A 20609-nucleotide genomic window follows, 5' to 3' on the forward strand; every position below is an offset into this window, starting at 1 on the left:
GGAAACATTCAAAAAAGAAAAGATAAAAGTTGTATTAGGAATATGCTCTGCTGAGTATTAGGTGGCAACAGGGTGGGAGGGGGGGTGTTTGCTTTCCTGGAGCATTTCTTTTACAAGCAGTTGCATATGTTGTGTTAATCTTTGTTCTTCAGAGACAACGGACCCCAGATAGCCTATGTTCGGGACTTCAAGGCAAAGGTTCAGTATTTCCGGTTCTGGTGTCAGGTCAGTGTTGGCTCTGTGTCTCTCTCTGTCTTTTCTTTGTTATATTGCTTATGTTCACAGCAGTTCTGCAGATATGTATTAACAAGAAAAGTGTGAAGCATTGGAGTCATCCGTTTTTAGGACAATGAAATATACTTATTAATTAGATAATTGTGTCTTCTGTTATCCCAAAAATTAAGCTAGAAATCATTTAAATAAGAAAATATTATAACTTTTTTTCTTTGATACCTATTGTTTTCAAGTTGTGTAAATCTTTAAACAAAATATTTTCTGTTTTTGCATTTGGCCACTTTCCTATCTAGTAGAGAGGGTGTGTGTGTGTGTGTGTGTGTGTGTGTGTGTGTGTGTGTGTGTGTGTGTGTGTGTGTGTTTGAGGCAGGACAATCTAAATAGCCCACATTGGCTTTGAACTCAGAATTCTCAGCCTCCTGAATGCTGCAATTATAGATGTTTGTTGCATGCATAACTCCATGTCTAATGTTTGATAGAAATGTCTTTGATAAGTACACATACGATCATACACATATAAACATATTCAATGTTTTTTTTTCTGGTGTCTAAATAAATGATTTTCTGGTGCTAAATAAAATGAATGTATTAATCAAAGTATTATGTTAAATACTTAAATTCAGATTTTTATAATTAACTGGGAAACATAATTCTGAATTAAAATTTGAAAATTAAGACTCATTGAGTCCTTAACTAAGCACTTGACATACGAGATCTGATTTTCTTCTTACTCATATTGAAAAGGATCAACATGATGTTGACAGATGTGTTGGCTAGCATGGTATAAATTTATATGCAAAGTCTGTTTTCATTTGCAAAGATAAAAGCAAGTGACACTTTCCTTCTTGGTTTTTGCTAGGCCACTTTAATGGTGAGAGTTAACTTAAATTGTTCTTACGTTTCAGCAACTGGCCATGCCACAGCATATAAAGATCACAGTGACAAGAAAAACATTGTTTGAGGATTCCTTTCAGCAGGTATTGTCTCGTTCGCTCTAATTACTACCTTCTGGTACTGATAGTTAGCTCTCAATAGTTTAGAACTTCTTACGTTTAGAGTTTGTGTGCGCCTGTGTGTGTCTGTGTGTGTGTGCGTGCGCGCGCGCCTATTCGTGTAAGTGTGGAGGCCAGAGGTGTACTTCAAGTGTCTTGCTCCATCACTCACAAAATACCTTGTATTTTGAGACAGGGTCCCTCACTGAACCTGGTGCTGACAATTTGGGCTAGACCAGCTAGCCAGCAAACTCTTGGGATCTATCTGTCTTTGGCCCTCCGCTGCTGGGTTACAGGCATGCACCAGGCTCCTCCATGGGTTGCTGGAGATTCAGCCATAGGTCCTCAAGCTTGCACAGAGAGCCCTTTCTCCCCACCATCTCCCCAGCCCCTGGGTGAATTGTTCAGTTCCATTTTGTTGCCAGCTATCTTAGTACATTGTGGTTAGGGAAGTGCAAATGCTCCTGTGCAGTGTCTTCTGCTTTTCAGTGTAGACAGTGAATTTCAGGTTCTGTGTCTCAGTTGCTAAGTGTGTGATCTGAAACAGATCCACAGCTAGAAACATAATCTATCACTAGACAGAGGTCTGGAAATAGCCATGAACATGTAATGAGTAGGGAAAAGAGGAAAGATTGTGTTTTTATACTTTTGCATTACCTTTATGATAAACATGTGTTTCTCTTAGAAGTAATATATAGAAAAGAAATTAGCTATTGGTAGCAGCTATCTAAAAGATACTCTGAATTTTCAGTAGTCAATAAAGTTTTCATTTCCCATCAGTGAGTTAGTTCACTATTTACTTTGTACTGCAGACATCACTATCAAGCCAACTGCAGTTAAGTATTAGATTGTATTAGAATATTAAAACACCCTATGGATGGAATTTTCCCTAAAACGTCTTGCTGGTCTTTGTCTTATTACTAGATGTGGAAATGATTTTCCAGCACCTGCAATATATTGTGATAGGTAGTTTCATAAGCACTAAACTGAATGCAGAGGGAAGAGAGGTTGGAGCCTTACCTGCTGCTCCTTGCAGGAAGAGTTTTGTTCCTTTTCTAATAGAACCTCAGTTATTAACATTAAAGAGAAAAGCCAGTTGGCATCCTGCTACTTAAGAACAGCAAGTGGGCCTTAGCGACCGAGGCACTTAGAGAATTCTGTTTACACCATGGCCTGATATAAGCCTCCATGGCCACCCTCGGCCCAGCACTCACTCCTTCCCAGTGCCCAGCTCAGGAAGGCTCTTCTGTCCCTGAGGAGGCAGTGTTGTGGGAACTAGTAGCTGCAGTGACAGGATGCAAACTGTGACTACTCAAGCCCTTTGTCTTTGTGCTCCTCCAGCTTAAAGGCTTTTGCAGTGACATGATGATGTGCCAAAACGGTTAAAACTCTCCTCTTAGATTTGACATCCACAGATAAATAGGCAATTATAACAGAAGAGAAAATGTGGTTGCCTAAAGGTAGTAAATCGGATATCAAAATAAGATGTCATTTTAAAGTTAGCAGCAGGTTTTCTTCATACGTATTGGATAAAATTGCTTTAAATGGTGTTTTTTTTTATTAGCATAGTACAACTGTTTATGGTGGAAAGTGTAGAAGAAAAAGGTCCCTTCCCATTAGTACTTGTTAAAGGGGATTGTTCAAACTAGTTGTAACCTTGTGACATCTCTCTTCTGTGTAGCTGAGTGTCTAGTTTATGGCACTTGTAGTGTATTTATCATAAACATGCACAGCGGTCACAACCACTGCAGTGTTTGTTACACCTGGATGTTACTGTTTGTCTGTTTCTCTTTTGTAGGGAACTGAGAGAACGATCGATGAACTTAGGATATTTAAGTGTTAACAGTTTATTCTTATCACGTGATAAAGTACAGGCATTATATCAAACTATCTATCCCTCTCCTAAGTGGAAATAATTAAATAATTTTACCGAGGGAGAAACAGATTGGCCTACCTGCTGTGGCTCTGCAATGCTGCTGTCTTCCTATCTGAAGATGACACTGTTAACCACCCATTGTGGGAGGCAAAGTAGTACTTTTCTATATAATTATAGACTCCCACCATGTGTATTTCCAAAGATAATTGAGGCTGCAGCCACTATTAGTCAGTTAGTTATTATGTGTTATCTTTTGACTATGAAACGTTTAAACCAAACCTAACCGGCCCTACTGCTCTTCCCTGCCTGACTGGAGGAATGGGGGAAAATACCAGATCCCTGACCATGCCTAGTGTTACTCTGCACACTACACAACTGATAGATCAACTCCTTAAGTTTCCTAAGTTTCATGTAGAAGTATATAAAATAGATAAGAAATAGATGCATATAGTAAATATATAAGACTTTACCATAATGAATTTCTATGTGTGTACTGTTAACTAGACTGTTACCTGTAATGGAGTGAGTGGGAATTGATAGTGTTTCCACAATTGCAGTCACAGTTCTCTTACTTTATTGTTTTGTAGATAATGAGCTTCAGCCCGCAAGATCTGAGAAGACGTTTGTGGGTGATTTTCCCAGGAGAAGAAGGTTTAGATTATGGAGGTGTAGCAAGGTAGTGATATATGAATACTCAGAACTTAGTCCTTTCCTCCAAAGGTATCATTACACTTTGTTCACAAGTGTTAATTTTCTCAATCTCACATTTCAGGAAAATGAAATATAGAAAATTATTGTAGCTTTATTGTGCTGCAACTACAGAATTTCAACAAACATTAGCTCAGTGCCTATTTTCTAAGAACTGCTAGGTGATTGCACCTACGTCATTCACATGGTCCTCAGACTAACCCTGTGGGATAGGATTTTACAGACGATGAAGTTTAGAGATTCACCTGGGGCATGAAAGTTGTAGCAGATGTAAGGTTTTCATTTTCTGACCAGGAGCCAGTGTCAGTCTGTTCACGGATGTCAGTTTGTTCATAGCCTGCTTCTGTCTGTTCATGGATGACCTTGGGCCCTGTAGTGTCGAGTCATTTCTTCTCACGAGAGTAGCCAGACAGTTGATAGTGCCTCAGTTCCTACCTAGGATTAACTTAGTGTTGAGAATAGAGAGTGCTATGAGAAAAGAGCTGAAGATCTTTATTCTGCTTGACTAAATGGACACTTTGGAGCCATTCAGTCTCTCGAAGACATCCTTGTGCAGGAGATAGCTTTGCTAATTCCATGACAATATCACACCAGTTTAAATTTTTAAACTAGGGCCACAAGATGGCTCATTGGAGAAAAGTGCTTTCCACACAACTTGAATGTGGTTCCCAAAACTTACAGAAGGAGAGAAACCACCTCCCCAGTACTGTCGGGTAACCTCCACATGCACACTGTGGCCCTTGTGTGCAATGATCTGCACATACATACATATACACACACTTGCACATACTCACATGCAGCGTACATACAACAATAATAAATAACAGTAAATGGAAAAGAAATATTTAAAACTACATAGATAATAACATTTTAAGCTGTGTGTGGTGGCACATGACTAATCCCAGCACTTGAGAGGTAGAAATAGGGAGGATCAGGACGAGTTCAAGTCTAGCCTGGGCTACAGAGGGCATTTGAAGCCAGCTTGGGCTACATGAGACTCTTTCTAAAATAAAATAAAATAAAAATAAATTACAAAGCAGTAGCAACGTGGAAGGGCAAGAATTTTAAGGAAAGACAGCTTGAATATTTTTATTATTTTGAGCAAATATCTGTTTCTAGGATTACTATGAAGGGCAGAAATACTTTGTTTTTTTTTTGTTTTGTTTTTTAAATTCTTCATATTTTTTTATGTGCATGAGTTTTTGCCTGCATGTATGTGTGTGCCTGATGCCTTTGGAGGTCAGAAGAGGGTGTTGGTTCCTTAGAACTGGAATTATATTGTGAGCCACAGTGTAGATGCTGGGAACTGAACCCAGGTCCTCTGAAAAAGCAACCAGTTCTCTTAACCACTGAGCCATCTCTCCAGCCTCTGAAATACTGTTTGTTGTTTGAGACAAGGTTTCTTTCTTTCTTTCTTTCTTTCTTTCTTTCTTTCTTTCTTTCTTTCTTTCTTTCTTTCTTTCTTTCTTTCTTTCTTTCTTTCTTTCTCTCTCTCTCTCTCTCTCTCTCTCTCTCTCTCTCTCTCTCTCTCTTTCTTTCTTTCTTTCTTTTTTTCTTTTTTTTGGTTTTTTTGAGACAGGGTTTCTCTCTGTGTAGCTTTGCGCCTTTCCTGGAACTCGCTTTGTTGACCAGGCTGGCCCCGAACTCACAGAGATCCACCTGGCTCTGCCTCCCAAGTGCTGGGATTAAAGGCGTACACCACCACTGCCCAGCAAGACAAGGTTTCTATATAGCCCTGGCTGTCTTGAGCTCAGAAATCCTCTTGTCTCTGCCTTCTGAGTGCTGGAAATAAAGGCGTATGTCACCATACCTGGCTGAAATACAGTCTTTTTTAATGACTTAAAGATTTTTTCATGAATCTTTGTGGGTTAACTGGTGAGTACATCTTACTAGTTACTCTTTTTTTTTTTTAGATTTTATCTGTAATTATGTATGTATGCATGTGTGGGTGGTGGTTATATGTATGAATGCATTGCTTAAAGAGTCCAGAAGGTAGCATCAGATCCCTTGAACAAGAGTTACAGCCAGTTGTGATCTGCCTGATATGGGTACTGGGAACTGAACTCTGGGTCCTCTGGAAGAACAGTTTGTATTCTTAACCAATGAGCCATCTCTCTAGCCTACATAATTTTTTATAGCTTAATAAACTATAAAATTGGAGTAAACTATTTGAAAATGCATGAAGTAATCCTATTAAGTATTCAGAGAGACATTTAGATCATTCAAGAGACAGCCAGATCACTCAGTCATAATCAGAAGAATGCCCAGCAGTATGAAAATATTTGCAGCAGCCTCACCAAAGGTTGTGCACTAACAGGACAAGAGGTCCAGGATAAATGCTGATGGCACAGTATATCAGACCAGATAGACCCTCCATGTTACGTCGGAGTGACCATACTCTTCTTATGTTGGTGTTTTCAGGTCACTGAGATTAGAGTTTCGGAGAGGTTGGTGGGATGATTGTTGCACAAACCTGTCAATCAGAGTTCAGCCCCCAGAACCCCCAGTCCCCAAGAGAACCACCTTTGACTTGTGAATTTTCATGCCTGCCCCCCCCCCCCCAAGTCTCCATCTCCCCCTCTATCTCCCAGCAAGAACAAGCTTCCCAGGGAATTTTTCTGGTGAACAAGTGCCTGGAATAAGTGCTTTCCCTGTGACAATGCAGTGTCTGGTGTAGTGGCTCGAGTACACTGTGAGACTTAATTTAAGTTGTGAGTCAGCTGCTCTAATTACCTGGGCCAGTAGTACATTTAAACTTGCCTGTGCATAAAATTTTATCAACTAACACATTTTAATATCTTTGAAGTTAAGGTGCACATTATGACTATGATTAGAAAATTTTTAATGGGCAATCAAATAAGGGTCTTTAATGTTAATGATGTCTTAGATTATTTGAAATTAAAGAACATATAAATATCCTGTGTAACCTAGTGTGAGTTTGAACAGAACCAAGAATAACCATCAATAAATTAGAAAGCATTGCAGTTGAGGCAGGCAGGCAGGTTCCTCACAACTCTGTAACGCTGCTCTGTGATTTGTTGACATGGTTTCCTCCAAGATTTTTCATCCTAAGTTTTCTTTTGATTTCAGAGAATGGTTCTTTCTTTTGTCACATGAAGTGTTGAACCCAATGTATTGCCTGTTTGAATATGCAGGGAAAGATAACTACTGCCTGCAGATAAACCCCGCTTCTTACATCAATCCAGACCACCTGAAATATTTTCGCTTTATTGGAAGATTTATTGCCATGGTAAGTACAGGTGCAAAATTGTGCATTTACTCATTCAGCAGTACTCAATTTTTGTATGTTTTTTTTTGTTTTTGTTTTGTTTGTTTTTTGTTTTTTGAGACAGGGTTTCTCAGTGTAGTTTTTGGTTCCTGTCCTGGATCTCGCTCTGTAGACCAGGCTGGACTCGAACTCACAAAAATCCGCCTGGCTCTGCCTCCCTAGTGCTGGGATTAAAGGCATGCACCACTACTGCCCGTTGTGACAGAATTTTAAATTTTTATTTATCTGTCTGGGTGTTTCATGTATGTCTGAGCACCATGTGCATGCCTGGTGCCCGTGGAGGCCAGAAGAGGGCATGAAATCTTTTGGTACTTGAGTTACAGACAGTAGTGAGCCACCATGTAGGTGCTGGGAATCAAACCTGGTCCTCTGGAAGAGCAACAAGTGCTCTTAACTGCTAATCTGTCTCTCTAGCTGGAAAGGTTTAAGAGAAGTGAGTTCTTCAGTGTGTGTGTGTGTGTGTGTGTGTGTGTGTGTGTGTGTGTGTGTCTGCACACACACACAGAAAATGCCTTACTATATAGCCTTGGCTGGCTTGAATATCACTATGTAGACCAGGTTGATCTCCAATTCATGGAGATCTACCTACCTTGGCCTTGGAGTACAATTAAAGGCACGTGACATCACAGTCAGCCTCAACAAGTTTTTGAATGGAGAATTTATCAAATGTTCTGATGTGTAATGACTTTTATACAGTTATCATAAATGTTATTGCTTCTTTCCTGTATAGGCTCTATTCCATGGGAAATTCATAGATACTGGGTTTTCTTTACCATTCTATAAACGTATCTTGAACAAACCAGTTGGACTTAAGGATTTAGAATCTATTGATCCAGAATTTTACAATTCTCTCATCTGGGTTAAGTAAGTTTCTCTTCACATTTATAAATACAGTCTGTGTGCTTTTGTTATGGTGCTAGTGGACTCTCCACATTATAGTCATGTTGTTGTTCTACTGAATTTAAATGATACAGACGTCTAACCTTTGTCATGTTTAATATGATAAATCTTACACACGTGCACCCAAGGTTTTAAGTTATGTGATTATAATATTCCACTTCTTTGAATTTGATGTCATAATTTAAGGCTTATTACTTAAATTTAGAAGTTGAATTGAATTAAAACTTTTGAATTATGAGTGAGTTGTATATATAACAAATAGTGCCAATTTCATTTGTGCAGAGAAAACAATATTGAAGAATGTGGTTTGGAAATGTACTTCTCTGTTGATAAAGAAATTCTAGGTGAAATTAAGAGTCATGATTTGAAACCCAATGGTGGCAATATTCTTGTGACAGAAGAAAATAAGGAGGAATACATCAGGTAAGAGGCAGTGTCCTTAAAGGGGCAGGGGGAGTCCTAGGGAGATAGCTCATCAGTGAACAACCCAGAGTTGTTGTTGGTTTGTTTGTTTGTTTTGTTTGGTTTTTTGTAGCATCTACATCAGGCTGCTCACAGCCATCTGGAACTCCAATTCCAGGGGCTCACCATTTTTTTTTTTTTGTCCTCTGGACACTCACACATGTGGCATACACAACATACCCACAAATAAAAATAAATATTCATCTTTTTTAGAAAATGAGACAATGTTCCTTTCACAGTTTAACCTTTTTGTTAATAATTGTCTAATAATAAAAGGTGGTATTTTTAAAATATCGTTTGCTTTTATGGTAATCACTTTTATGTAAACAGTTGTTTCTCATTTCTAGTGTCAGCATAAAAATAGAATTTTAAAAGTAGAAAGTCATGGTGAATCATTTATTTATTTGAGATAGGGTCTATGTAGTAATGGCTAGCCTGGACCTTACTATGCAGTTCAGGCTGGTCTCAAACTCACAGAGATTCACCTGCCTCTGCTTTCCCAGTGCTGGGATTAAGGGCTGGCACCACCACTCCTGGCATGGATATCCTCTTTTACATAGCAGATTTTGGTTTGTTTTTTTGTTTTTCTAGACAGAGTTTCTCTGTGTAGCCCTGGCTGTTCTGAAACTCACTATGTAGAACAGGCTAGCCTTGAACTCAGAGATCTGCCTGCCTCTGCCTCCTGAGTGCTGGGATTAAGGCGTGCACCACTATCATAGGCTCGTTTTTTGTTTTCTAAGAAATTTAAATTGTTCCAGGCATTGTGGCATTCACCTGCAGTCCCAACACTTGTTAGGCAGAGAGAAAAAGGTCAAAGTCATCTTTGGATATAGAGCAAATTCTAGGCAATCCTGAACTATGTGAGAGTCTGCCTAAAACAAGCAAAGTTCAGAGGATCCTCTGTGTGTGTGTGTGTGTGTGTGTGTGTGTGTGTGTGTGTGTGTGTGTGTGTGGTGTGTATATGGGGGTTGAGGGAACTCATAAGTGATAGATCAAATAGATTATAAAACGAAAGTGAGCCCTTAACATGCCAGTCAACCACCTTGACCCAATTGCTTTTTTTCTCTTGTTTTTCTAACTTGATACTATTTTGGTCAGAGAACATTCTTTAAAATGACATTTTGTTTTAAAACTTGTCTTATAAGCTAGTATGTGGTCTGTTTTGTGCACATACATGTTCCTATTATTGGGTTAGTTATTGTCAAAAACTCAGATATCTATGAAGTATACACATTTGTTTGCTTGTTAAAAATTGTTTTAAAGAAAATATTCTGAAACAAAATAAAATTTTTATATGATTTTAACTGTTGAGAGGTGTAGATAAGAATTAAAATCTATGGAGACTGGAGAGATATCTCAGAGGCTAAGAGCACTGGCTGCTCTTCCAGAGGTCTTGAGTTCAATTCCCAGCATCCACGTGGTGGCTCACAACCCTCTGAAATGAGATCTGGTGCCCTCTTCTGGCATGCAGGCATGACTGCAAGCAGAACACAGTATATATAATGAATAAATCTTTTTTAAAAATTTGAAATCTATAATTTTTTGATAAAGAAGAGTTTAAAGAAAGTAATTCCCTCAAAAAATATTTTCAAACATGACATGGTGGTGCATAACTATTATCATAGCCATTGAGAAGCTGAGGCAGGAGAACTGCCTTGAGCTTGAGGCCAGCCTGGGCTATATGAGTTATAGGACAGCCTAGGCTACATTGTGAGACCCTCTTTCCAAAAAAAGGTGTTCATGCTGTTATAATTTTTATGTATATTTCAGGGTTTTAGAGTCAAGTGTACATTTTTAATTTTATATGCAGTACTTAAAGTAAAATCTTAACTTCCTGATACAATTTCCATTTTTATTTGCCAGGATGGTAGCTGAGTGGAGATTATCTCGAGGTGTTGAAGAACAGACACAAGCTTTCTTTGAGGGCTTTAATGAAATTCTTCCCCAGCAATATTTACAATATTTTGATGCAAAGGAATTAGAGGTAATGAGTTTTTCTTTACTCCAACACACTAGTAAATGCCTTCAGGTATCTGTTCTTAAATGAGTGTTTTCATCTTTCTAGTGGTGTTTGTATTTTTGATGCTAGCAGGTGTTTGAAAAACCCTAAATTTATACTGAAACAAAAAAAGATCATTACCTTAAAAAAAAGTGTTGTTGCGGCTGGAGAGGAGGCTAAGAGTCCTGTGTACTGCCTGCTCTGCCAGAGGACCCGAGTTCAGTTCCTAGATCTGAGGACACCAGGCTCTCTAGCTATGTACAGACACACGTGCAGACAGACATCTATACACATAAATAAACCAATAATATTTCTTAAAACTCCTTTTAAAAAGTCTTGTTATGCCAGGCGGTGGTGGCGCATGCCTTTAATCCCAGCACTCGGGAGGCAGAGCCACGCAAATCTCTGTGAGTTCGAGGCCAGCCTGGTGTACAGAGCAAGATTCAGGACAGGCACCAAAACTACACAGAGAGACCTTGTCTCGAAAAAACAAGAAAATAAAAAGTCTTGTTATTAAGATTTTTCTGCAATTCAGTAACTGTTTCTCTCAATATGTGACCACACATAGGAGCTGCTCTCCCTGAGTCATGTGGCTAGGACTCTGAGTCACATGAATTGGACGCAGGGTATAGAATTTACTGAGGCTCGCTCAGTATATCTTTAATCGCTATTTTATGTTAGTCTTATTTATGTGAAACGTTTTTGGTTACCTAAAGTAACAACTTGTTTTGTTTTTGTTTTACTCCTCCAGGTCCTCTTGTGTGGAATGCAGGAGATTGACTTGAATGACTGGCAGAGGCATGCCATCTACCGCCACTACACTAGGACCAGCAAGCAGATCATGTGGTTCTGGCAGGTTTGTTTCTACAGTTACTTCTGTAGATAGACACAGCACACATTTTATTTTTAGAATTTACCAAAATAACACAACAAAATGTGCAGGCCCCTTGTTCTATGCTGTGCATTACAGTAATATGTTATATGAAATGAGTATGATTTTAACAGAATCCTCTAAAGACTGTTACTGGGGAACACATACCTTGTACCTTTGCCAGAGTATAAGCTAATTCCAGAAAATAAGATTCATTTAGGGGCTGGAGAGATGGCTCAGCCATTAAAGGCTAGGCTCACAACCAAAAATATAAGAGTTCGGTTCCCAGGACCCACGGCTGTCTTCTCCAGCCACAAAAAAAAAAAAAAAAAAAAAAAAGATTCATTTAGGGGCTGGAGATAGTTCATTGGTAAAGAGCACTTGTTCTTACAGTGGTTCCGGTACTCACACAGTGTTTCACAACATCTGTAGTCATGTGTTTGCTGCACATACATACATGCAGTTAAAGCACTCCTGCACATAAAATAAGTAAGTCTTAAAAAATAAAAATAAAAATTTTTTTTAAAAAAGATTCATTCATTTTTATTTGACATCAGTACTTTTGGAATCTTATGGAACTATAAAATATGACTTTGATCATTGTTACTTTATTAAGAATTATATAATGTTTAGATGGCATATTTAGTAGATCTGGCTTAGGATTATAGTGCCATCTCTCAAAAACTGCCTGCTATCTGGGCTGTTCAGTGGGTAAGGGGCTTACCATGGAAGCACAAGAACTGAGTCTGGATATACAGCACTGGATATACAGTGGATATACATGGAGAGAAGCTGGGCCCCGAGACATGCTCCTGACCTCAGTGCTGGGGTCACAGCTAGGAGGACCCTGGGGCTGATGGCCAGGCTAGCCAATGACTGAGCTCCAGGTTCAGGGAGAGACCATGGCTCACAAAAAAGCTGGAAAACAACAGAGGAAAATTTCTAACATTATCCTCTGACCTGTACACATACTCAAACATGCATGCACACCTGCACACACAGGTGTGCAACATGTACATACCATCACCACCACAAACTAAAAGAAAAAGATTGAGGGCCAGTGGAACTTGCTCTCTAACCCTGGAGATCTGCCTGCCTCTGCCTTTCAAGGCATGCACCATGCATTTTGCATATAAATACATATTGTATGTATAAAAAAAAAGATTGAGGGCCAGAGAGATGGCATAGCCTGTATGGGTGCCTACTTCCAACTCTGCTGAGCTAAGTTTGAACCCTGGGTTACAGGAGAGAACCAGTTTCTTCTGAAAGTTGTCCTCTGCCCTCCACATGCACTGGGGCTCTCCTGTGCACACTCTCAATAAGTAAAATGCAATTAAAATCTTATAAGAAAATAAAATGGGGCAGGAGTGAGGGCCAGGCAATGTAGAGTACTTGTTGCTCTTGCAAAGGACCCAGGTTTGACCTTCAGCATCCACATTGGTGCTCACAACCATCTGTGCTTCCAGTGTCAGGGGATCAGATGTTTGCTTCAGTTCTTCTTGGTCACTTGTACACGTGGTACACATATGTAAATGCAGGCACAGACACACACAAAATATGTTACTTTTTTTTCTTTTTTTTATAAAAAGGGGACTGGCAAGATGGCTCAGTGGATGATGACCTAAATTTGATCCTCAGGCCCACCTGGTAGAATGAGAAAACAGACTGGTGGAATTTGCCCACAGACTTTCACATGTACTCAGTCTCACCCATCCACACACAATCGTACAGAAACAAGTAATTAAAAACTAATAGAGCCTGGAGAGATGGTTCAGTGGTTAAGAACACTTGCTGCTGTTCTAGAGGACCCAAGTTTGGTCCATAGTACCCATGTCAGTGACTCATCAGTTCCAGGGTATCCATGCCTCCAGCCTCCACAAGCATCTCTGTTCACATGTGCATACCTCCATGTAGATGTACTCACCTCTGCATAATTAAAAATAAAAATGATCTTAAAGATAAATAAAAGTAAATCACTGATGCTAAAAAATCTTTACTTCTTAAGGAAATACAAATTAAAACCCCAGCTAGATAGGACTTATACACATTAGGAAACAGGAGAGGCATAACCTTTGATGAGCATGTGGGAAATTTGAGACTTCATTCATTTCTGGTAAGAGTGTAATGTATGGCAATGGGAAATAGTGTGGCAGTGCACCAAAAAGTTAAACATAACATAGCCGAGCATGCTAGCTGTATCCCTGTAATATCACTTGAGGCAGGAGGCCAGCCTCAGCTACACAAGACCTTGTCTTAAAAAAAAAAAAAAAACAAGAGCTGGGCAGTAGTGGTGCGCGCCTTTAATCCCAGTGTTCAGGAAGCAGAGGCAGGTGGATCTCTGAGTTCAAGGCCAGCCTAGTCTACAGAGCAAGCTCCAGGACAGCCAGGACTACACAGAAATCTTGTTTTGAAACCCCGCCTCCCCCCTCCAAATTAAAACAAAACAAAACAGCCGGGCGGTGGTGGCGCACGCCTTTAATCCCAGCACTCGGGAGGCAGAGGCAGGTGGATCTCTGTGAGTTCGAGGCCAGCCTGGGCTACCAAGTGAGATCCAGGAAAGGCGCAAAGCTACACAAGAGAAACCCTGTCTCGGAAAACCAAAAAAAAAAAAAACAAAACAAAACAAAACAAGGACAGCTTAAATATACAGGTAGTATATATGATTTACCAGTTTCACTTCAAAAGAATAAATCCAGAGACCGACCCAAGCAGATATTGCTGTATGCCAGTATTCATAGCAGTGCTGTTCCAGCTCACCCAAAGGCAAAATTAAGCTATCTGCATATTAATAGGTGGACAAACAAAAAGTGGTTTGTACATATAATGGAAATCAATCAGCACTAAAAATGAATGAAACTTTTAATATGTAATACAGTGTAAGGCTTTACAGCAGTATGGATTTTGAGCTGGGCATGGTATCTCATCCCTGTAATCGCAGGTCTTAGACCAGTGGTTCTCAACCTTCCTAATGCTGCAACTCTTTAAATACAGTTCCTCATCTTGTGGTGACCTCATAAAATTATTTTGATTGCTACTTCATAATTGTAATTTTGCTACTGTTACAAATCGTAAATATTTTTGGAGATAAAGGTTTGCCAAAAGGGTTGTGACTCCAGATTGAGAACCACTGTCTTAGAGGCTAAGGCAGAAGGACTGTGAGTTCAAGAGAAGCCTAGGTTACTTAGCAGCCTGTCTCAGAAGTAGGAAAAGCATGCATTTTGTGCTGGAGGTATAGCTTACCCAGCATACTCCGGGCCCCAAATTCAGTCATTAAACACTGAGGCTGGGGGAGGGATGTTCAAGAAATAATCAGGGGCTGGGGACATAGCTCACATATACACTTGCCTGGTGGACACAGGCCCTGGCTCCAATGCCCCGCACTAAGGGAGAAAAAAAAACAAAACAAATTTTGAGGCCTGGTTTGGTGGCACACACCTGTAATCTCAGTCCTCAGGAAGCTGGAGGATCCTGGGATTATGGCATATGTGCTTTCCAAGCCAAGGCATGAGATCTCAAGTGCTGGGATTATTAAGGCGTGTGCCACCACTGCCTGGCTCTCTTTCTCTCATGTAGCCCAGCGTGGCCTGGAACTCACAGAGATCCAGAGGGATCTGTGACTTCTGAGTGCTAGGATTAAAGGTGTGTGCCACCACTGCCTGACCTCTATGTCTAACCTAGTGGCTGGCTCTGTCCTCTGATCCTCAGGCAAGTTTATTAGGGTACACAATATATCACCATAGCAAAGAACAGAAAAAAAAGAAAGACAGACAAAGATGAGCTGGAATAATAGACAGGAAGCCAGATTGGTGGCTCATGCCTATAATCCTAGCAATTAGCAGGCTAAAACAGTGATTTTGGTGTAAGGACATTCTCAGCTATATAGCAAGTTTGAGGCCAGTCTGGACTACATAAGAACCCTTTTCAAAAAAAATTACTAAAAAAAAAAAAAAAAAAAAAAAAAAGCCGGGCGGTGGTGGTGCACGCCTTTAATCCCAGCACTTGGGAGGCAGAGCCAGGTGGATCTCTGTGAGTTCGAGGCCAGCCTGGGCTACTAAGTGAGTTCCAGGAAAGGTGCAAAAAAACCCTGTCTTGAAAAACCAAAAAAAAAAAAAAAAAAATTACTAAATAACTAAATAAATTATTGACATTAGTAAATGGGGAAACATATTCCTTACAAAAAACATATTTCACTCGGCCAAAATATGCTGCAGGATATAAACATCTTATAAACCTTATATTCTGTATACATGTCATGTGGCTTACAAATACCTTAGAATATTGAGGAAAAGAGGTTATTGTATTTCATAAGCTTGATCTGATTTGTTCATGAAACCGAGAAATTTATTTATACTAGACTTTTGTGTCCTGCTTGAGTAACCACAGGAATGTGCTATAGGGCAGATGGGCCTAAGGGGAACTGGAAAGGCTGCCCTAGAAAAACAGACCTTTGTACTGCACAAGGAGGGAGCTGTGAGGCCAAGAGCCTTCCGAGATCCCATCCTGAGGTCTAGTAAAGGAGGCTGCTGAGTCTCTGATGGCCGTGGTAAATTGACTACAGTCTAGTGTCGCTGACATCCCAAGTTCATTTAAGATCTGAAATGATCATTTTTCTTTCTTGTTCAGTGAACTATATGTAACATGACTACATTTCTCCTTGAATGTGATATTAACAGTTTGTTAAAGAAATTGATAACGAGAAGAGGATGAGACTTCTGCAGTTCGTGACTGGAACCTGCCGATTGCCAGTGGGAGGATTTGCCGACCTCATGGGTGTGTATAAAGGGCCCTTTTTTGTAGAGAAGGCTTTGACCTTACTGCTGTTAGATGATTGTGTATGCAACTTGTCAGCAACAACAGACAGATGTAGTTGTTGTTAACCATCCACAGTTGGACTGCATTTTATGGACTTGAAGATGACTTTTTAGTTCTTACCTTAGTAAATTTTTTTTTCCTGTTTTTTAAGACAGGGTCTCATATACCCTAGACTGGCTCCAAATTCACTATGTAGCCAAGGATAACCCTGAATTCCTGGCCCCCTGTCTCCATGTGTATGTTTGATAAAGAGCTATGTTAGAAGACATATTTAAATAGACAAATACTTATTCCTATTTTGGTGGGGAGAAGGCCACCTCTTTTTTTCTCTTAATTTTTTTTAATGTGCATTGGTGTTTTGCCTGCATGTATGTCTGTGTGAGACTGTCAGATCTTGGAACTGGAGTCACAGATAGTTGTGAGCTGCCATGTGGGTAATGGGAATTGAACCCAGGTCCTTTGGAAGAACAGCCAATGTCTTAACCACTGAGCCACACTTGTTCCTAAATTTAAGAACATATTTGAGTTTAAGAAAGAAAATTCTCTCTAAGCACAGAAAATCATAAAGCATATAGAAAAGATGATCAATAGCTGGATATGTTGGCAAATGCCTGAAATCTCAGAACTGGGAGGTGGAGGTAGAAGGGTCAGGAGTCAGGTCATCCTTAACTCCCTTAGCTACATAGCATGATGGAGGCCAACCTGAACTACATAAAGCCCAGCTTCAAAACAAAAGAAGGCTGGTATGTTTCTGTGAGTTCAAAGCCATCCTGGTTTACAGAGTGAATTCTTAAACAGCTCAGGCATTACACAGAGAAACTCTGTCTTGAAAAACAAACAAAACAAAACAGAAAGAAAAAGGAATAAAGCTAAATATAGTAGGCTAATAATACACTTGCCAAGTAAACTATAAAAGATCAATTTAGGGGAAAATAAAATGGATATTATTTAAAAGTGTAGTGTCAGGTTGGTGGTACAGCCCTTGCCAACATGCATGAGATCCTAGATTTTATCCCTCAAAGGAGAAAATAAACTAGTGTCAAAACATTTCCTCTTAGGGGCTGGAGAGATAGCTCAGTGGTTAAGAGCACTGGCTACTCTTCCAGAGGACCTGGGTTCAATTCCCAGCACCCACATGGCCACTTGTAACCGTCTGTAACTGCAGTTCCAGGTGCTCTAATGCCCTCTTAAGGCCTTTTCAGGCACCATTGACACATGTTGGGCACAGATATACATGATGACAACACACCCATGCACATAAAATAAATGATTCTAAAATAAACACACACATCTATACATGTATCTTCTTAGGGCTAATCAGATGTCTCAGCAGATAAAGGCACTCATGCAAACCTGACAACTTGAGTTGAATTCCAGGAGCCCACATAAAGGTTGAAGGAGAGAACCAACTCCACAGAATTCTGTGCACGTGGCATGCATGCAAGTGTACACACACATCTACCATACATAGATTATTATTAAGCATACAAGTGCATTCACACAAACACACACCCCATACTGCATTATTATTATTGTTATATTTTTCTCGCATAAAATTCTACCACAGGTCAAACTTCTAACATATTTTTTATGTTATTTAAGTAGTAGGATATTTTTATCATTTGAAAACTGGAACGGGTTTGAGAGATGGCTCTGTGGTTAAGAGGTACTGGTTTCTCTTCCAGAAGACCTGGGTTCAATTCCCAGCACCCACATGGCAACTCACCACTTTCTGTAACTCTAAGAGATTTGATACCCTCACACAGATATAAATGCAAGCAAAACATCAATGCACATAAAAGAATAAATAAATCATTAAAAAATATTGTTTTAAAAAGTGATTAAGGGTTGGGGATTTAGCTCAATGGTAGAGCGCTTGCCTAGCAAGTGCAAGGCCCTGGGTTCGGTCCTCAGCTCCAACAACAACAAAAAAAAAGGTGATTAAATGAGGGCAGGAGGAGGGAGGAGGGGGTGGCCTGTGGTTAGTATGTGAAATGAATAGAAAATTTCTTAATACTAAAAATAAATAAATAAATAAATAGTACATTTGTTTAAAAAAAGTGATTAAAAATAGGCATGTAGGGGTGCTTGAGAGATGGCTTCATGGTTAAGAGCACTAGCTGTTCTTCCAGAGGACTTGGGTTCAATTCCCAGCACCCACATGGCAGTCTGTAACTCCAGTTCCAGGAGATCTGCTACCTTCACACTGATGCACATAAAATAAAGCTAGATAAATTATTAAAATTATATTTAAAAAAATAAGGGGTTGGGGATTTAGCTCAATGGTAGAGCGCTTGCCTAGCAAGCACAAGGCCCTGGGTTCAGTCCTCGGCTCCAAATTAAAAAATAAATAAATAAATAAAAATAAAAGAAAAGGAATGTAGATACAGGAGACTACCTGGAAGTTATATAAAATTAATGGACAGTGTAAGAATAAAAGCAACATGTCACCTAAAGACAATTTAAGTATGTTTCTTTTACAATTAGATTCTTTCCCATCTCTTTCTCGTCCCTTCTTTTCTTAAACAGGTAACTGGGGCTGGCCTCAACTGTAGGAATAGAAGGAAGCACACAAGTGAATGAATGTCTCTTTAGTACAGGACATTTTCAACAGTTCTTCTTGCTCATAACCATTTTTGGTTCCTTATCCTACTGGAGTTTGTATGTGACTACTTGTGAACATGATTCGGTGTTGCAGACACAAAAGAACCACCAGTCTCTGTTCTGGATTTGGTTAGTGTTAGAGTCCAAGAGAAGCCCCCAAGAAAGACCAACAGTCACGTATGCAGTTTAGCAAGAGCATTTATTTCCAGCATGTTGGGGTGGCATATAGTGACCCTGAAGGGAGGTTGCAAGCTCCTTTTAAGCAAAGCCAGGGGAAATCCAGGGAGGAGGGATTAATCTGGTGCTGATTGGTGGAGGAAAGACTAGTCTGGGGTCTGATTGGTGGGAGGTGGTAGTGGTTAGGGGCCCACTGGTGATGGGGGTCTAGTGTCTCGGGGCTTGTTGACAAGAGGGTAGAAAAAGCTGTCTTTAGCTAGCAGAAGTCTGGTGGGCATCTGCTGAGCCGGCAGGAGGTTGTGGGGGGCACCTGTTGATAGTTGCCCCTAAGTTGTGGTTTTCCTGAGAATTGCTTGCTCAGCTCCAGCCCTTTCTAGTAAACCAAAACTAAGGCCTGGTCCATGTCAGGGCTACTAGGGGAGCCTGTTATGGCCCTGGTTTGGCCACCTGGTCCTCTCAGTCAGTAGGACACAGGAACTCTTTGTGCGTGGCTGTCCCAACCTGTAGAACATTTAGTGTCCCGACAGTTCTAGTTCACAAGGCCAGCAGCAGCGACTGTCATTTTGACCCCCAGTGAATGCTTCCTAGGGAGCAGCAGTGGCCTTTGACTAAAGCAGCGCTTGGCGCTGATGAGACCACAGCTGTGTCCAACAGGAGGGAAGAGGCAAGCATCATGGAGGGTGAGTGTGTCTACAGGTCACTAGACAGGACCTGTGAGCACAGGCCTTCCTGTTGAATTCACTGGATGCTTACATTTGTAAAGTGGTTTTTTTTTTGTTTTTTGTTTGTTTGTTTGTTTGTTTGTTTTTTGAGCTGAGGATCGAACCCAGGGCCTTGCACTTGCTAGGCAAGCACTCTTCCACTGAGCTAAATCCCCAACCTACATTTGTAAAGCTTTGATGGCTAGATATTTATATGTTCTTATGTGGGCTGTTATTAATCATAGCATTGCGCTATTCTAGTTAAGGAATGATAAATAAAGCTGCAAGTTTTCTTCTTGGTATACATTAACAAAATGATTCTCGAATTTCACTACTTGTCAGAAGCACCTGGGAGCTTGTTAAAATGTGCTCCTAGGCTCCGGCCCTAGGCTTGTTGATGGAGGAGGTTTGGGACAGGTCTCTGCGTCCATGATTCTGAACGGCAATGCTGCTGCCGATCTTGGATGCATAAGTCAAGAGCTTTATAATCAACAATCTCTTTATACTTTTCCTGTGTTTTAGGGAGTAATGGACCACAGAAGTTCTGCATCGAGAAAGTTGGGAAAGAAAATTGGTTACCCAGAAGCCATACTTGGTAAGCAAAATCAGAAATACCAAAAATAAACTTTATTCCATTTAGTTTCTGACTACTTATTAGAAATGAAATAATTTCCCCATATTTTACTTTAAATATCTTATTTAACTCTACTGAGGCAGAATTTATGTATAACAAAATAAATTCCCTTCCTCACTTTGAAAAGATTATTTATTTTTATTTGTGTATGTGGCTGCATGTGCACCGTGTGTAAGTTACAGGTGTTGTGAGCCCCCTGGTGCTGGTGCTGGGAATTGAACCCCGCCCGGGGCCTCTGGAAGAGCAGTAAGAGCTTTGAACCACTGAGCCATCCCAACAGCGCCCCACCCTCCCTTTACTGAGACGGGATCTCAGAGCCCAAGCTGCCTTGAGCACCTGCTCTTCCTGCT

General features: G+C 40.2%; 1 protein-coding gene across 1 annotated transcript in view; it reads left to right on the forward strand.

The window, feature by feature from the left end:
* Window positions 1-20609, forward strand: part of Itch (itchy E3 ubiquitin protein ligase) — a 112092-nt gene that overhangs the window by 87310 nt on the left and 4173 nt on the right. Inside the window, exons 15-24 of the mRNA XM_042276563.2 lie at window positions 153-225; window positions 1140-1211; window positions 3690-3778; window positions 6901-7060; window positions 7830-7963; window positions 8282-8422; window positions 10325-10445; window positions 11212-11316; window positions 16005-16101; window positions 20148-20220. Coding sequence (XP_042132497.2) covers window positions 153-225; window positions 1140-1211; window positions 3690-3778; window positions 6901-7060; window positions 7830-7963; window positions 8282-8422; window positions 10325-10445; window positions 11212-11316; window positions 16005-16101; window positions 20148-20220 — 1065 coding nt within the window. The remainder of the gene's footprint in view (window positions 1-152; window positions 226-1139; window positions 1212-3689; window positions 3779-6900; window positions 7061-7829; window positions 7964-8281; window positions 8423-10324; window positions 10446-11211; window positions 11317-16004; window positions 16102-20147; window positions 20221-20609) is intronic.

Source organism: Peromyscus maniculatus, chromosome 4 (genome assembly GCF_049852395.1).
Source record: "Peromyscus maniculatus bairdii isolate BWxNUB_F1_BW_parent chromosome 4, HU_Pman_BW_mat_3.1, whole genome shotgun sequence".
NCBI classification, from domain to species: Eukaryota; Metazoa; Chordata; class Mammalia; order Rodentia; family Cricetidae; genus Peromyscus; species Peromyscus maniculatus.